Source organism: Mirounga angustirostris, unplaced genomic scaffold (genome assembly GCF_029215605.1).
Source record: "Mirounga angustirostris isolate CCGP_5_RB_7025 unplaced genomic scaffold, mMirAng1.0.hap1 SCAF_8, whole genome shotgun sequence".
Lineage (NCBI taxonomy): Eukaryota > Metazoa > Chordata > Mammalia > Carnivora > Phocidae > Mirounga > Mirounga angustirostris.
Window position 1 is genome coordinate 88,009,522 of NW_026991716.1, and position 13,396 is coordinate 88,022,917.

General features: G+C 35.1%; 1 protein-coding gene across 6 annotated transcripts in view; it reads left to right on the forward strand.

Moving 5' to 3' along the window:
• GRIK2 (glutamate ionotropic receptor kainate type subunit 2) overlaps positions 1-13,396 on the forward strand; it is a 668,588-nt gene that overhangs the window by 625,080 nt on the left and 30,112 nt on the right. For all 6 annotated transcript variants that reach the window (XM_064597923.1, XM_064597922.1, XM_064597921.1 and 3 more), the window contains exon 15: positions 7,631-7,856. In XM_064597923.1, the coding sequence (XP_064453993.1) occupies positions 7,631-7,856 (226 nt within the window). The remainder of the gene's footprint in view (positions 1-7,630; positions 7,857-13,396) is intronic.

A 13,396-nucleotide genomic window follows, 5' to 3' on the forward strand; every position in this document is an offset into this window, starting at 1 on the left:
CTGAGTCTTTCCTGGTGTTCTATGTAGGTCCTTACCTCTCTGTAACACTAAAGCTAGAAAACCTTCAAAGACTGTACATTTTAGTTCAGCAGCTTAGTTCCCATCCATGATTTTATCTTGTCCCTTGATGATGGTCAGTAGCTACTTCATTGAATGAAACCAATCTTAAACACAGCAGATTAAGCAAAACATAGGTTCTTTCAACATGTCCCATCATCTTTCACCTCCAATCTTTAGTTCACATTGCAACTTGATATGTCCTTTCTTAAGTTTACATATGACTTTCACACTTAGTATGCAAATATTTGTTTTGTTGATTTCAGTTTTAATTACTTGCTTAGTAACTTTAAATGCATATTTATTCCTAATCTTTAATTTGTATAGCTTCCACCTATTGATTTTAACCTCAAAGATCTTATAGTCTATTTTACATTGAAAATGTTCAACACTTTTCTATCTTATTAAAAATAAATCCAGCTGGGGCTTCTTGTTTTCTCCTTACACAGTACATTGTAGAGTATCAATATAATTCCACATGTGTTTAATATAAATATTTTGAAATCAAAGATCAAGCTAATTGCAGTGTTTTAAATCCTCTGTTATTCTACTTGAGATTCACCTTATTAGAAACTTTGCATTATTACTTGTCTTTCTTTCTCTGACTTTTTAAACCTCTCTTTTCTCCTGGAACTTCCCCCACTGGCATTTAAACATGCTTCAATATCTTTAATCTTTGAAAATCTTACTTAAACCAAAATATTCTTCTAACTACTGCCATGGATCTCCTATTCTTCAGAGTCCTACTTACTGATATATATATATATTTTTTCTTTTTTGACACTTACTGGCTCCATTTAACTTTCTCCAAATCCTTCCTTAATCCACTTCTATGTGACTTCTAAATACTTCACTCCACTAAATTAGCTCTTGCTAATAAGGAGCTTTCTCTCGCCAAGTCCAAAGAATATTATTCAGTTCTCATTGTATACATTTTTTTTTTTTTGCAAATCACTACAAGTGAGCATTCATTCACTAAACATTTTCTTGCCTTGATTTCTGCAGCACCAAATTTCCATATTTTCTTCTTTAATCTTTGTTCACCTTTCTGTGTGTCTCATTTGCAAGCTGTTTTCTCTGCCAGCCACTGAAATTCAAAATTGCACTAAGTTTGATCCTAGGATTCTTCTGTGATCTTCTTTCCTCATCTATCCACTACTTTGCCTTGTATACCCAAGAGAACTCCAGAATCTATATTTTTAGCTTTTACCTTTCCCCTGTACTCCAGACTTAGATATCTAATTTCACATGACAGACCTATTTAGGTGTTTCTTAGGTACCTCCAACCTACTAGGTATAGCCTTTTCCCCCAACCTTGTTTTTTTTTTTTTTTAAAGATTTTATTTATTTATTTGACAGAGAGAGAGATAGCGAGAGCAGGAACACAAGCAGGGGGAGTGGGAGAGGGAGAAGCAGGCTTCCCGCCGAACAGGAAGCCCGATGTGGGACTCAATCCCAGGACCCTGGGATCATGACCTGAGCCGAAGGCAGACGTTTAACGACTGAGCCACCCAGGCGCCCACCCCCAACCTTGTTTTGATATTATTTTTTTCTTTCTCAGTTTAAACCAGAAACCAATGAGTCTTTCAATCTAACCCTCTTCTTACTTCCTATAGTTTAACAATGACCAAGCCTTAGCCATAACACACACACACACACACACACTTTGAAGTCTTAGTTTTCTCCTTATCTCCAACACCACTTGCCTAGTGCAAGTACTGTTTCCCACCCAGATTGCTGCTGTGTGTTCCTAAGAGCTGTGGTGGGGGCATCATAGCCATCTGTATTTGTTAATTGGTCTTACCCAAAGGAAAAATAAACTTTTAGTGCCTTCGTGACAGGAGGTAGTTTTATAACTTAAACTGCCCACATAGATTAAGCTCTTTTCTTCCCAGAGAGACTGGATATTAGAGGTGCTCCTCTTCTTTGATGATTATATTTCAAGGATGGCTCCTTAGTCTTAAACTATAAAGCTGATGGAGAGGCTTTTAAAGATTTGCATCTGAAAGATGCAAAAGAAGAATTTACAATTACATATTTTCTAAAGTGAATAATTTAAGAAAAAGGAGAGAAGGGACCTCAGTGGTTAGACCATCTGGTTTCTGGAAAGGCCAGGGTAAAAGTGAAGTCAGGGGCCTGGACACAGGAAGAGGCTCATCTAAAGTTGAGAAAGCTGAAGGAAACAGGCCATCTTGGTCACCCCTTATCTATTTCTCTGTCATCTTCTAGTACCATGTTCCTTGACTCTATGTGCCCCAGTCAAAGCATACTTCAAGTATGCCAACCCATCAAATTCATGTCCAAGATGGCATCTCTTAACTGCTTTTCCCCCTGTCTAGAAAGTTCTTCACCTCTCATTATGTAGTTGACTTGGACTCAGCCTTTAGATGTCAGTTCATGATCCTTCTTCAGGGCAGTCTTTCCTTCTTTCTGTCTTTTTAACTTTTTTTCCTACTTTTCTGGAGATTTCCTTAAACTTTGTTTTCTAAAATTTCACTTGAGGATTTCATTTTTTTTAAAGATTTTATTTATTTATTTGACAGAAAGAGACACAGTGAGAGAGGGAACACAAGCAGGGAGGAGTGGGAGAGGGAGAAGCAGGCTTCCCACAGAGCAGGGAGCCCAATGTGGGGCTCGATCCCAGGCCCCGGGGATCACAACCTGAGCTGAAGGCAGACCCTTAACGACTGAGCCACCCAGGTGCCCGAGGCTTTCATTTTTGATACGAGATTTTTAATATATATGTGTTCCCTGAATGTGTTTTCTTTCAACAGAGTCTATTTATTTATTTATTATTTATTTATTCATTTTGATTTATGCAGTATCTTTTACCTCTCTGAAAACATTTATGCCATTTTGTTTTTTTTCTTTATATTTCATGTTAGAGGCTTCCTTCAAATATCTGGTTATTGTTGGTGTTTGATGATATATAGAAGACTCTAAAAGGCTCACTGGACACTCTGGGTGCTTGCCCAAGGCTGAAAAACTGTGAGCTTTGCTATAGCATGATATGTTGGATCATTTTGTTTGGAATCCATGATATGTGTCTTTACATAGAATCAATGTAGTGTAATGATTAAGAATATGAATTCAGTAGCTAATCTGCCCATGTTTGATTCTTGGTTTTGCCCTAAGTAGCCACATGAATTTGAGCAAATTATTAACCTCTCTGTGTTTTGGTTTCCTCATTTGTCAGATGGCTGGAAAGATACTATCACCTAATAGAAATCTTGTAAAATTAAAATGATTTAATATTTATAAATAATTTAGAATAATGTCTCACACATGTTGAACTTTATCTGTGTTAACTGCTCATCATTATCTCTCTGGTGAAGTTCAGTTGGTGCTTGAAAAAAACTTCTATTGTTTCTACTGGAGGAATTCTAAGGAGCAGGACAGAAACAGGGCTGGGTTGTAGACTCCAACTTATTTCTTCTGGTTTCAGTATGGGCTCCCCTGGCTCACCTGTGTGCAGTGTGCTCGTTTCATCTCTAGAGAATAAAATCCTCTAGTCCTCTGTTTGGGTGGGATGGAGCAGTTATTATGCTGCTCAGAGAAAGAAAGGGGATCAAGGATCTAACTTTTTAAAAGACATTCTTTCAATAAATTTTACTTTTGTTAGATCTTTGATCATTCTGGCTTTGAGAGGGATATAAAAATGCCAATCTCTGAAAGTTTTGTGGGCAGGAAAGGGTTCTAAAGGTTACTTAAATCTAAGGAAGTTACAATTCACCTATCTTCTTTCCAGCTTCCAAAATTTTGTTTCTGTTGTACATTGTCCCATTCTTTTTCACCTTGTGGTTTCATACCATGGGAGAGAACATGTACTCAAAGATTGTATTCAACTTGCCATCTCTGCCACAGTTCTTGGTCTTTTTTTTTTTTTTTTAAGAAAATTAACATATAAGCATTTGGTGGTATGCTCTCTGTTTAAAAAATAATTGGAATTATAAAAATATCTCACTATCATATAGCGTGCTTACACGTAGTGTCTTATTTGATCCTCACAAAAAACACTGAGAGGTTGGCAAAGTTATTTGACTATTATGAAAACTGAAATTCAAAGATATTAAGGGGCTTGCATAAGAATGACTTGCATAGATTCCATTAATAAGAGATACACAACTAGTGATCATTACTTCTGACTCACCCACATTATTCAGAATCTATATATTACTTAAGTAATAAGTAAGTAATTATTTCTGAATGGTCAGGTTTATTAGAAAAACAAAATCCTAAGCTTCATATTCAGCCTATGAGTTTGTTCAGATACTTTTTCAAATACTTTGTAAGTTGTCTTAGCTTCTTTAAATTTGAGGGTTTCAGTGAAATTCATGTTGTGCAGACCTTTTGTTTTTAAACCTGATACACTAGATTCTCTTCACTACTAACTATAATAGAAGTAATAAGATTGCCCGAATGGCATCTCCCCACTACCACACACACAGAGCCCACAGAGGCAGTGATGATTTTTAATAATATCTCTTTATAGCCATAAATGGGAGGTGCAAAGAAGTGACTCTGCTAAATTGGAAATTGAGGTCGAAGAATGACAACAAATCAAGCAAAAAGCCACATAGAATATCTGTGACCATCAGATAGTCAATTTTTCTAAATTGAAATATTCCTTATTTGGGTTTTTTATTTTTATTAAGAGAAACAAAACAATTTGGGTGACTTTTCTATCTAAACCTATTCTACAGTTTTAAGAATAATAGAAATATCTATATCTTCTGCAGGTAGGAAAGATGAGTGAAGCTGTACAAAAATCATAGACAATAGATTTCTGAAAATTGGAAGTAAATCAGTAGGAGGTACTTGTGTAGCAATGGAAGATTGGAAATGATTAGTTTCAAAATGAATGTCAATAGTAATTCTAGGAAGTACTCACAGAAATAAAATATCAGTGCAGGAAAGCAGTCAAAGAATTTCGTATGAAAATATATTTTGCAAAATCCTTATTTCATCAATTAAAGGTCATAGATTAGATATTTCAAATGTAAAATAATTCTACATTCACATTAATTTAAAATTAAACTATATATATCTGCAAAGGAGATTAGGATTAGTTTTTAATTTCTTGGTTTTCAGTTGTTAAAAAATTTGATCTGTTTACACAGCAACATATTAATAAGGGATATGTTATACCTTTAAAAATGTAATTCTCTTTTTTAAAATTTCTTGTGATACATAGTCTTTAAATTAGAAAATACTACTTCTAATATAATTTTTTATAATATATAATATGAAATTCTAATATATAACAAGTTATAAAAAGAGAAAGACATAATTATGTATCATTTTATAAATATATAGACATATTTAAATGATTAGTGCCATTGTAAATATTCTGTTCCCCCCTCTTTGAGACAAAAATACTAGTGCTCAAGTTTTATTTAAATTATCTTTTTTTTTTTTAAGATTTTTATTTATTTTTTTGAGAGAGAGAGAGAGAGCATGAGAGGGGGGAGGGTCAGAGGGAGAAGCAGACTCCCCGCCGAGCAGGGAGCCCGATGCGGGACTCGATCCCGGGACTCCGGGATCATGACCTGAGCCGAAGGCAGTTGCTTAACCAACTGAGCCACCCAGGTGCCCTTAAATTATCTTTTATCAATGAATGGAATGTGTTATCAGAAATTGGAAATCATGTAACTAAAGCAATAAAACATCGATTGTTAATGTTCTCATAACTGAAACAAAAAAGAGAATTTAGGCAATTTATGGCCAATACAAGTAAAAATAACTTTTTGTACACTTTCTTATCTTTCTGCTTGGTTTTGGCCTCGGAGAGTATGCCCATATTATGATATTACACTAGCCCTCTCCTTTAAAGAGTTACCTTTTAAATTGCCAACTGAAAGAGAGTGCAGTTTTGAAGACATACATTTTTAGAATTATTATTTATGGGACTGTGTATCTATCATCAGCCACAGATTTACTAAATCAAAAACTGTCCAATTTATTTTTTTAAATATAAAAGCTCCTTAATCTGCAGGTGAGCTTTAATTTTGATTTTATTTTGTATTTAGGTCTCTCTTAATGCAAAGTCTTAGGAGATAAGTTCTTTACCTTTGAAAGGAAGTGAATTTATTCTAGCTATCCTCGTATGTTACTGACTTGGAAAGTCAAATGAATCTATGCAAAATCTCACTATTGGTCTTAACTATTCCAATAAGGATTTCATCATAACCTTAAATATTCCTTTCATTTTTCTTTCCTATTTCCAACATATACTTATTTTACTTTAAAATAATTGAAATGCCGCCATAGCTTCTCACATTTGTAATCCTATCAATCTTATTCTAGATGTTCTAGCTGCTATCTTTTAAACTTTGAGCTGCTGGCCTTTTAGCATGCTTTAGTGTTTCACTGGAGAGCAAAGGTTTGCATTTGAACCCTCTCTTAGCCCTAATGCTATACTTGTTTTTAGAAAACACTCATTGTACATTTAGGTCCCCCCCCTGCCCCCAGTAAATGTAAGGTTTTTCTTCTATCATCATTGAAATAGTGTCTGAATTTTTCTAAATATTATCGTGCACCTTTATTTTAGTGGAAGGAGTGGTAATATCTCATTTATGACCTGGCACATGTAGGACCTAAATACATGCTTAAACTGTAGCAAGATTGCATATGTATTTATTTGAAAACAGTTTTAAGTTTTTATGCCAGTGAAACCAATATAGTGTATATCCTCTTTGTGTTTATAGCTTCAGTATTATTTTTCGTATTTGTATAAGGATTTAACTAGGGTAAGCGTTTACAGATGAACTTTTCATAAGCAGATGCTAACCTTGTCCATGGTTATGTTTTTACCAGTGCCTTCTGAACAAAACCCATTTCTTTCCTTCACTAATGAAATCCTAGTGAAGCCTTATTGAGAATTTTCAGGTAGACATAAAAACTATTCAATTTTATTGGTCCAGGAATATTTAGTTAGTAGATCTGAATGGTAGATGTCCTGTTATCCTGAGTCAGGCTAAAAGAGGTTCTGTGGTGTCCAGATTGTGTCCCAGTGGAGATTTTTATTTGTTACAAATTGCTTTTTTTGTTCAGCCTATATCTTTGTGCATACTTGGAGGATAATGTGACATCAGTCTTATAGTCAACCATACTGGGAAAAACAAAAACAAACAAACAAAAACTCAAAGTTTTGCAGTGTCATTTGGTGTCCAGTGTCTGTGTCTTCCAAATTTGATTTTATAGTTATGGTGAAAGATACAATTATATACATGAGATACTCATGTGAGATACAAGCATAAAAGTTCCTCCTATTAATCTTGTTATTTTTAATTATTGCCTTCTATGATTTACTAGCTATGCATTTTTGAACTTTAAGTTATTTTTTATATGTTTGTTAAATAACTCAGTGTTAAACCTGGAAATATGCGATATGGAATTGCTATGAGAAACTTTTTTTATACAGATTTTAATTTCTTTGTGTAGATATCACTATTATTAATAAGACAATTATAAGGTAGTATGAGTCAATGAAATACAGTCAGTTCCATCTAAATATTGTAGGATCACATGGAAACTAAGGAATATCTTTCTTACTTATTTTATTTTTTCCTAGAAATCAAAAATATCTACGTATGACAAAATGTGGGCCTTTATGAGTAGCAGGAGGCAGTCAGTACTCGTCAAAAATAATGAAGAAGGAATCCAGAGAGTCCTCACCTCTGATTATGCTTTCCTAATGGAGTCAACAACCATTGAGTTTGTTACCCAGCGGAATTGTAACCTGACACAGATTGGCGGCCTTATAGACTCCAAAGGTTATGGCGTTGGCACCCCCATGGGTAGGTTTTATGTCAGTCACTGGTTCTTTGTTCATTAATCTTAGTTGCTGTGAGAAGGAGAAAAAACAGTGCCTCCATATGTGATTAGGAATTCTGTTTTTAACAAATCTATTCTGTTATGTTCTGTTACTGTATAAAATCAGGAAGCAATTTGGACATCTGCTTCTAAATAGGTAAGTAACAAAAGAAAAATTGATTTCTACCAAAATGGTCAGTAGACATTTCTACTGTATCAGTGTTGAAAAAAACCCACATCAATGTAAAAGACCCTCTCAGTTCTACATTTAAAAAATATTTTATGAATAAAAGTTTTTGTATTTTATTTTTTCAGATTTGTGCTTTATGAGTATAGTATTTGAGTTATTATAGTATAGTATTGAGTATAGTATTAGAAAGTTAATTAAAAGAATGAGCCACAAGTGGTTCATTGGTTTCTATGGATATTTGTTTTACTGTTCTATTTTAGAGATGGTATTTGTTTTATTTAAGAGAAATTGCAGACTATTTACCAGTAACATACCAGTAACATACCAGTAACAATTACATAATGAACTCAAACAATAATTATTTTTGACAACCTTTTTCTTTCACATGACAAAATTATTTTCAATAATTATCATGAAATGAAATAAAGGTTAAAAAAAGAAATGGGGCACCTGGGTGGCTCAGATGGTTGAGCGTCTGTCTTCAGCTCAGGTCATGATCCGAGGATCCTGGGATCGAGCCCCACATCAGGCTCCCTGATTAGCAGGGAGCCTGCTTCTCCCTCTCCCTCTGCTGTTTCCCCTGCTTGTGCTCTCTCTCTGTGTCAAATAAATAAATAAAATCTTAAAAAAAAAAAAGAAGTAAAAAGAAAAAGGATAACAACTGTCAGAAGAGACAATGAAAATTTTGATTTATTGAAATTAATATATGTGTATAATATATATGAATATGTCTATATATTCATATGACAAGTGCAATCATACATAACATTACAGTACATGTGTACATGTGGTGGGCATAATAATGGCTCCCCAAAGCGTCTTAATACATTCAGGCACCTATACCAAAATACCAGAGATGGGGTGGCACATAAACAGCAGAAATTTATTTTTCAGTTTGTAAACTGGAAGTCCATGATCTAAGGGCCAGCTGACTCCTTGTCTGGTGAGACCTGCTTCTTGTTTAATAGATGGCTTGTCTTCTCGCTGTGTCGTCACATGGCAGAATGGTCAGGGATCTCTCTGGAGTCCCTTTTATAAAAGCGCTAATCTCCTTCATGAGGGCACCATCCACTGACTAATCGGGCCCCACCTCCAAATACCGTCATATTGAAGATTAGGTGTCAGTATAGGAATTTGGGCTGTCACAAACATTCAGACCATGGTGTTGGGGAGTTGAGAAGAGAAAGAGACTGAGAGAGATTTGAAAATGCTACCAGCTGAACTGTACATGGAGGAAAGGGCCACAAGCCAAGGAAAGCAGATGACTTTTAAGAGTTAGTTTAGAATGCAAGGAAACAGATTCTTTCTTAGAGGTCGAAGAAGGAATGCAGCCTTGCAGACATATCACTTTTAGAACTTCTGACCTTTAAAGTTATTAGATAATTCATTTATGTCGTTTGAAGTCACTAAATTTGTGGTGATTTTTTTTTTTTTTTAGATTTTATTTCTTTATTAGAGAGAGAAAGAAAGAGAGAGAGCAAGAACGGGAGGAGGGGCTGGGAGCTGGTGTGGGGCTCAATCCCATGACCCTAGGATCATGACCTGAGCCAAAGGCATGTGCTTAACTGACTGAGCCACCCAGGTGCCCTGTGATGATTTGTTATAGCAGAAAGAGGAAACTAATACTATATAAAAGGAAAAAAAAAAACATTAACATGTTTTAATTACATCAATGTATTTTTTGAAATAAAGGGGAAAACAGCTATTCACTGGCCCATCACAGTAATAAATAATAACATTATAATTTTTCTGAGGCTTAACTTCTGCAAATTTGTTGACAGGTCAAAACTGATCTTCAAGTATTCATATTCAATAAATAGCATAGCTATATTTATCAATTTATCTTTACTCATAAATTTGATTAACTTTAATTTAGAAAAATTTCTTTCAAATGAACATACATACAATAGTTAGAAAGTTGGGCATAGATTTATGAAAATCCAATTTCATAAACAATTCCAGAAATTACAATACTATAAATGTCTTTGTTTCTTTGAGATCATTTCTAGCAGCTTTCAAATGTCTGGGAAGTCCAAGACTTTTCCACCATAATGACTTCACCAAAAAATTTCTACACTAAATTCTACTATATTTGGTAGAGTTTTCTCAAATTTATCATGTAGTTCAAAATAGCTTGGACTGGCTTTGAGAGAATTTTGAGACACTAGCTCTTATAACACGACATATTGCTATATATATATTCTAAAGATTTTATTTATTCATTTGAGAGAGAGAGACAGAGAGAGCACAAGCAAGGGGAGAGGCAGAGAGAGAGGGAGAGCTGGGAGCCCAACTTGGGGCTTGATCTCAGGACCTGGAGGTCATGACCTGAACCAAAGGCAGACGCTTAACCATCTGAACCACTCAGGCGCCACAACATCTTGCTATATTTATATAATAGACCCAAATAATGATTCCACAGTCACTGTAGAAGTGAAAACAAGCAAACAAAAAACCCCACAAAACCTTGGATTCTTATTCTCCAGTTATGCAAGTGTAGCTGAGATCACGTGTCAGGCCGTGGTGGGGGTAAACTATATAATGGACATTCTCCAAATTAGTTTCCAAGTAGAATACAATGTTTATTAAAGAATAAGAAATGACATGTATGTTAATTCAAAGCTTAATTAAAGTTGGGTTATTAAAACTCAATGGTAATAATTTAGAACTTAGGTGCACAGAAGATATTTTTGAGGTTATTTTTGACATGTTTGACTTGCTAGTGTGTGGTAATAGTTGATGTTATTGTTGTTCTTAAATTCTGCACACAAAACGAACCCATTTATTGCCTGAACCGGGGGAAAACCTCCTAAACAAAGCCTTATTGGCAAAATGCATATATTAATTCAGAAGTTTTATATTTAACTCTAATATATGATAAATATTTATTAATGATTGAGTGTTCATAATTACTACTTGAGGAGCAAAGTTTTTTGTTGATGGAGTGCTCAAACTGTGGCATGCCATGGTTAGGTCTGGTATGATCTAACCCTCAGAAGAATTACATAATGAACTCAAACACTTCATGTACCTTTATTTGGAATTTGTGATGAGTGACTTCTTTGCCATTTTTTCAAGTATACTTCACTCATCTATGAATTGGAGTATAAGCAAATTTATATTTTAGACAATAGTCTGATAATGTGCTATTAGAAAGTATCATCATGTACAACAACCTTGCAGTTCCCTAGAGGGTGTTATGGTAAGTGAAGTATGTCAGACAGAGAAAGACAAATACTGTGTGATTTCACTTGTATATGGAATCTAAAAAACAAAATGAAGAAGGAAAACAAAACAGAAACAGACTCAGATACAGGAAACAAACTGTTGCTTCCCCCAGGGGAGAGGGGCAGAAGGGTATGTGGGATAGGTGAAGGGAATTAAGAAATACTAACTTCCAGTAATAAAATAAATGTCATGAAGATGTAATGTACAGCGTAGGGAATCTGGTCAGTAGTTGTAATAGCTTTGTATGGTGACGGATGGTATCTAGACTTTACATGGAGATCATTTAATGTATAAAAATATTGAGTCACTATGATGTACACCTAAAGCTAATAGGATATTGTATGTAAATTACACTTCAATTAAAAAAAGAAACTGTCGGGCGCCTGGGTGGCTCAGTTGGTTAAGCGACTGCCTTCGGCTCAGGTCATGATCCTGGAGTCCCGGGATCGAGTCCCGCATCGGGCTCCCTGCTTGGCAGGGAGTCTGCTTCTCCCTCTGACCCTCCTCCCTCTCATGCTCTCTGTCTCAAATAAATAAATAAAAATCTTAAAAAAAAATAAAAATAAAAAAAGAAACTCTCATATGTAGTATTCACAATGATATTCTAGATTTAGCCTTGTCATTTATTGTAATCTTGGACAAGTCACATGAAAGTTATGACTTCTAGATTTCTTTTTTTAATTAGTAAAATTAGAAGGTTATAGGAAAACCTAAGGTCTCTTTGATTTAAACTTAAAACAATTTTTCTGATACTGTTCTTGACAAATTCTGAGAGTTTGTTCTAAACTGGGCTAAGAACTACATGGAGAAATATGGTTAGCTGATGTCTTAGAACAAATTTCTAAAATCAAGCAAACTCTGCACTTATGAAGGGTAGGAACAGTGACTTGTTAGGCTCCCATTGCCTTATAGTTTCATCTGGAAAGAGCTGGGACAAATAAATGCATTTCTCAGTGTTGTCTCCGAAAGGAGTGAGATTCTCATATGTCCTTACCATCTTTTGCTGCTTTACATTATCTGGATGAGGGCATAGATCTTTGTTTCTTTGTTGTAAGCCTACACAACAGCACCTGCATTCTATGGACCCTCTAGTATTTGTTGAGCACATGAATTGTACATCTGAAAATATGATGATGCGGTAAGTTTATAAACAGAGAAAACACATAACTTTTTTTTTTTTAAAGATTTTATTTATTTATTTGAGGGAGAGAGAGAATGAGAGACAGACAGCATGAGAGGGAGGAGGGTCAGAGGGAGAAGCAGACTCCCTGCCAAGCAGGGAGCCCGATGCGGGACTCGATCCCGGGACTCCAGGATCATGACCTGAGCCGAAGGCAGTTGCTTAACCAACTGAGCCACCCAGGTGCCCGAAAACACATAACTTTTAGAGCAAATAATAAATATGGCATTTTACATTATTAAATATGATGACCTCATTAAACAAGCTTGAGTAATCCAGGGTAATGAGAAGTAAGATTTGAGAAGGATGTGTGAGAACTTTGCAGTATAGCACAGGTATATTATTTTATTATTATTTTTCTGTTACAAATTTCTATTTAAATTCTAGTTAGTTAACATAAAGTGTAGTATTGGTTTCAGGAACTAGTGATTCATCATTTACATATAACATCCAGTGCTCATCACAAGTGCCCTCCTTAATGACCATCACCCATCTAGCCCATCCCCCACCCACCTCCTCTCCATCAACCCTCAGCTTGTTTTCTATAGTTCAGTCTCTTATGGTTTGTCTCCCTCTCTTTTCTTGTCCCCCTTTCCCTATGTTCATCTGTTTTGTTTCTTAAATTCTACATATGAGTGAAATCATATATTTCTTTCTCTGACTGCCTTGTTTTGCTTAGCATGTTATACTCTAGTTCCATTTTCGTCATTGCAAATGGCAAAATGTCATTCTTTTTGATGGCTGAGTAATTTTCCATTATACACACACACACACACACAAACACACACACACCAGTTCTTCTTTATCCATTCATCAATCGATCAGTGTTTGGGCTCTTTCCATAATTTGGCTATTGTTGATAATGCTGCTAAAAACATTGGGGTGCATGTGTCCCTTCAAATCAGTATTTTTATATTCTTTGTGTA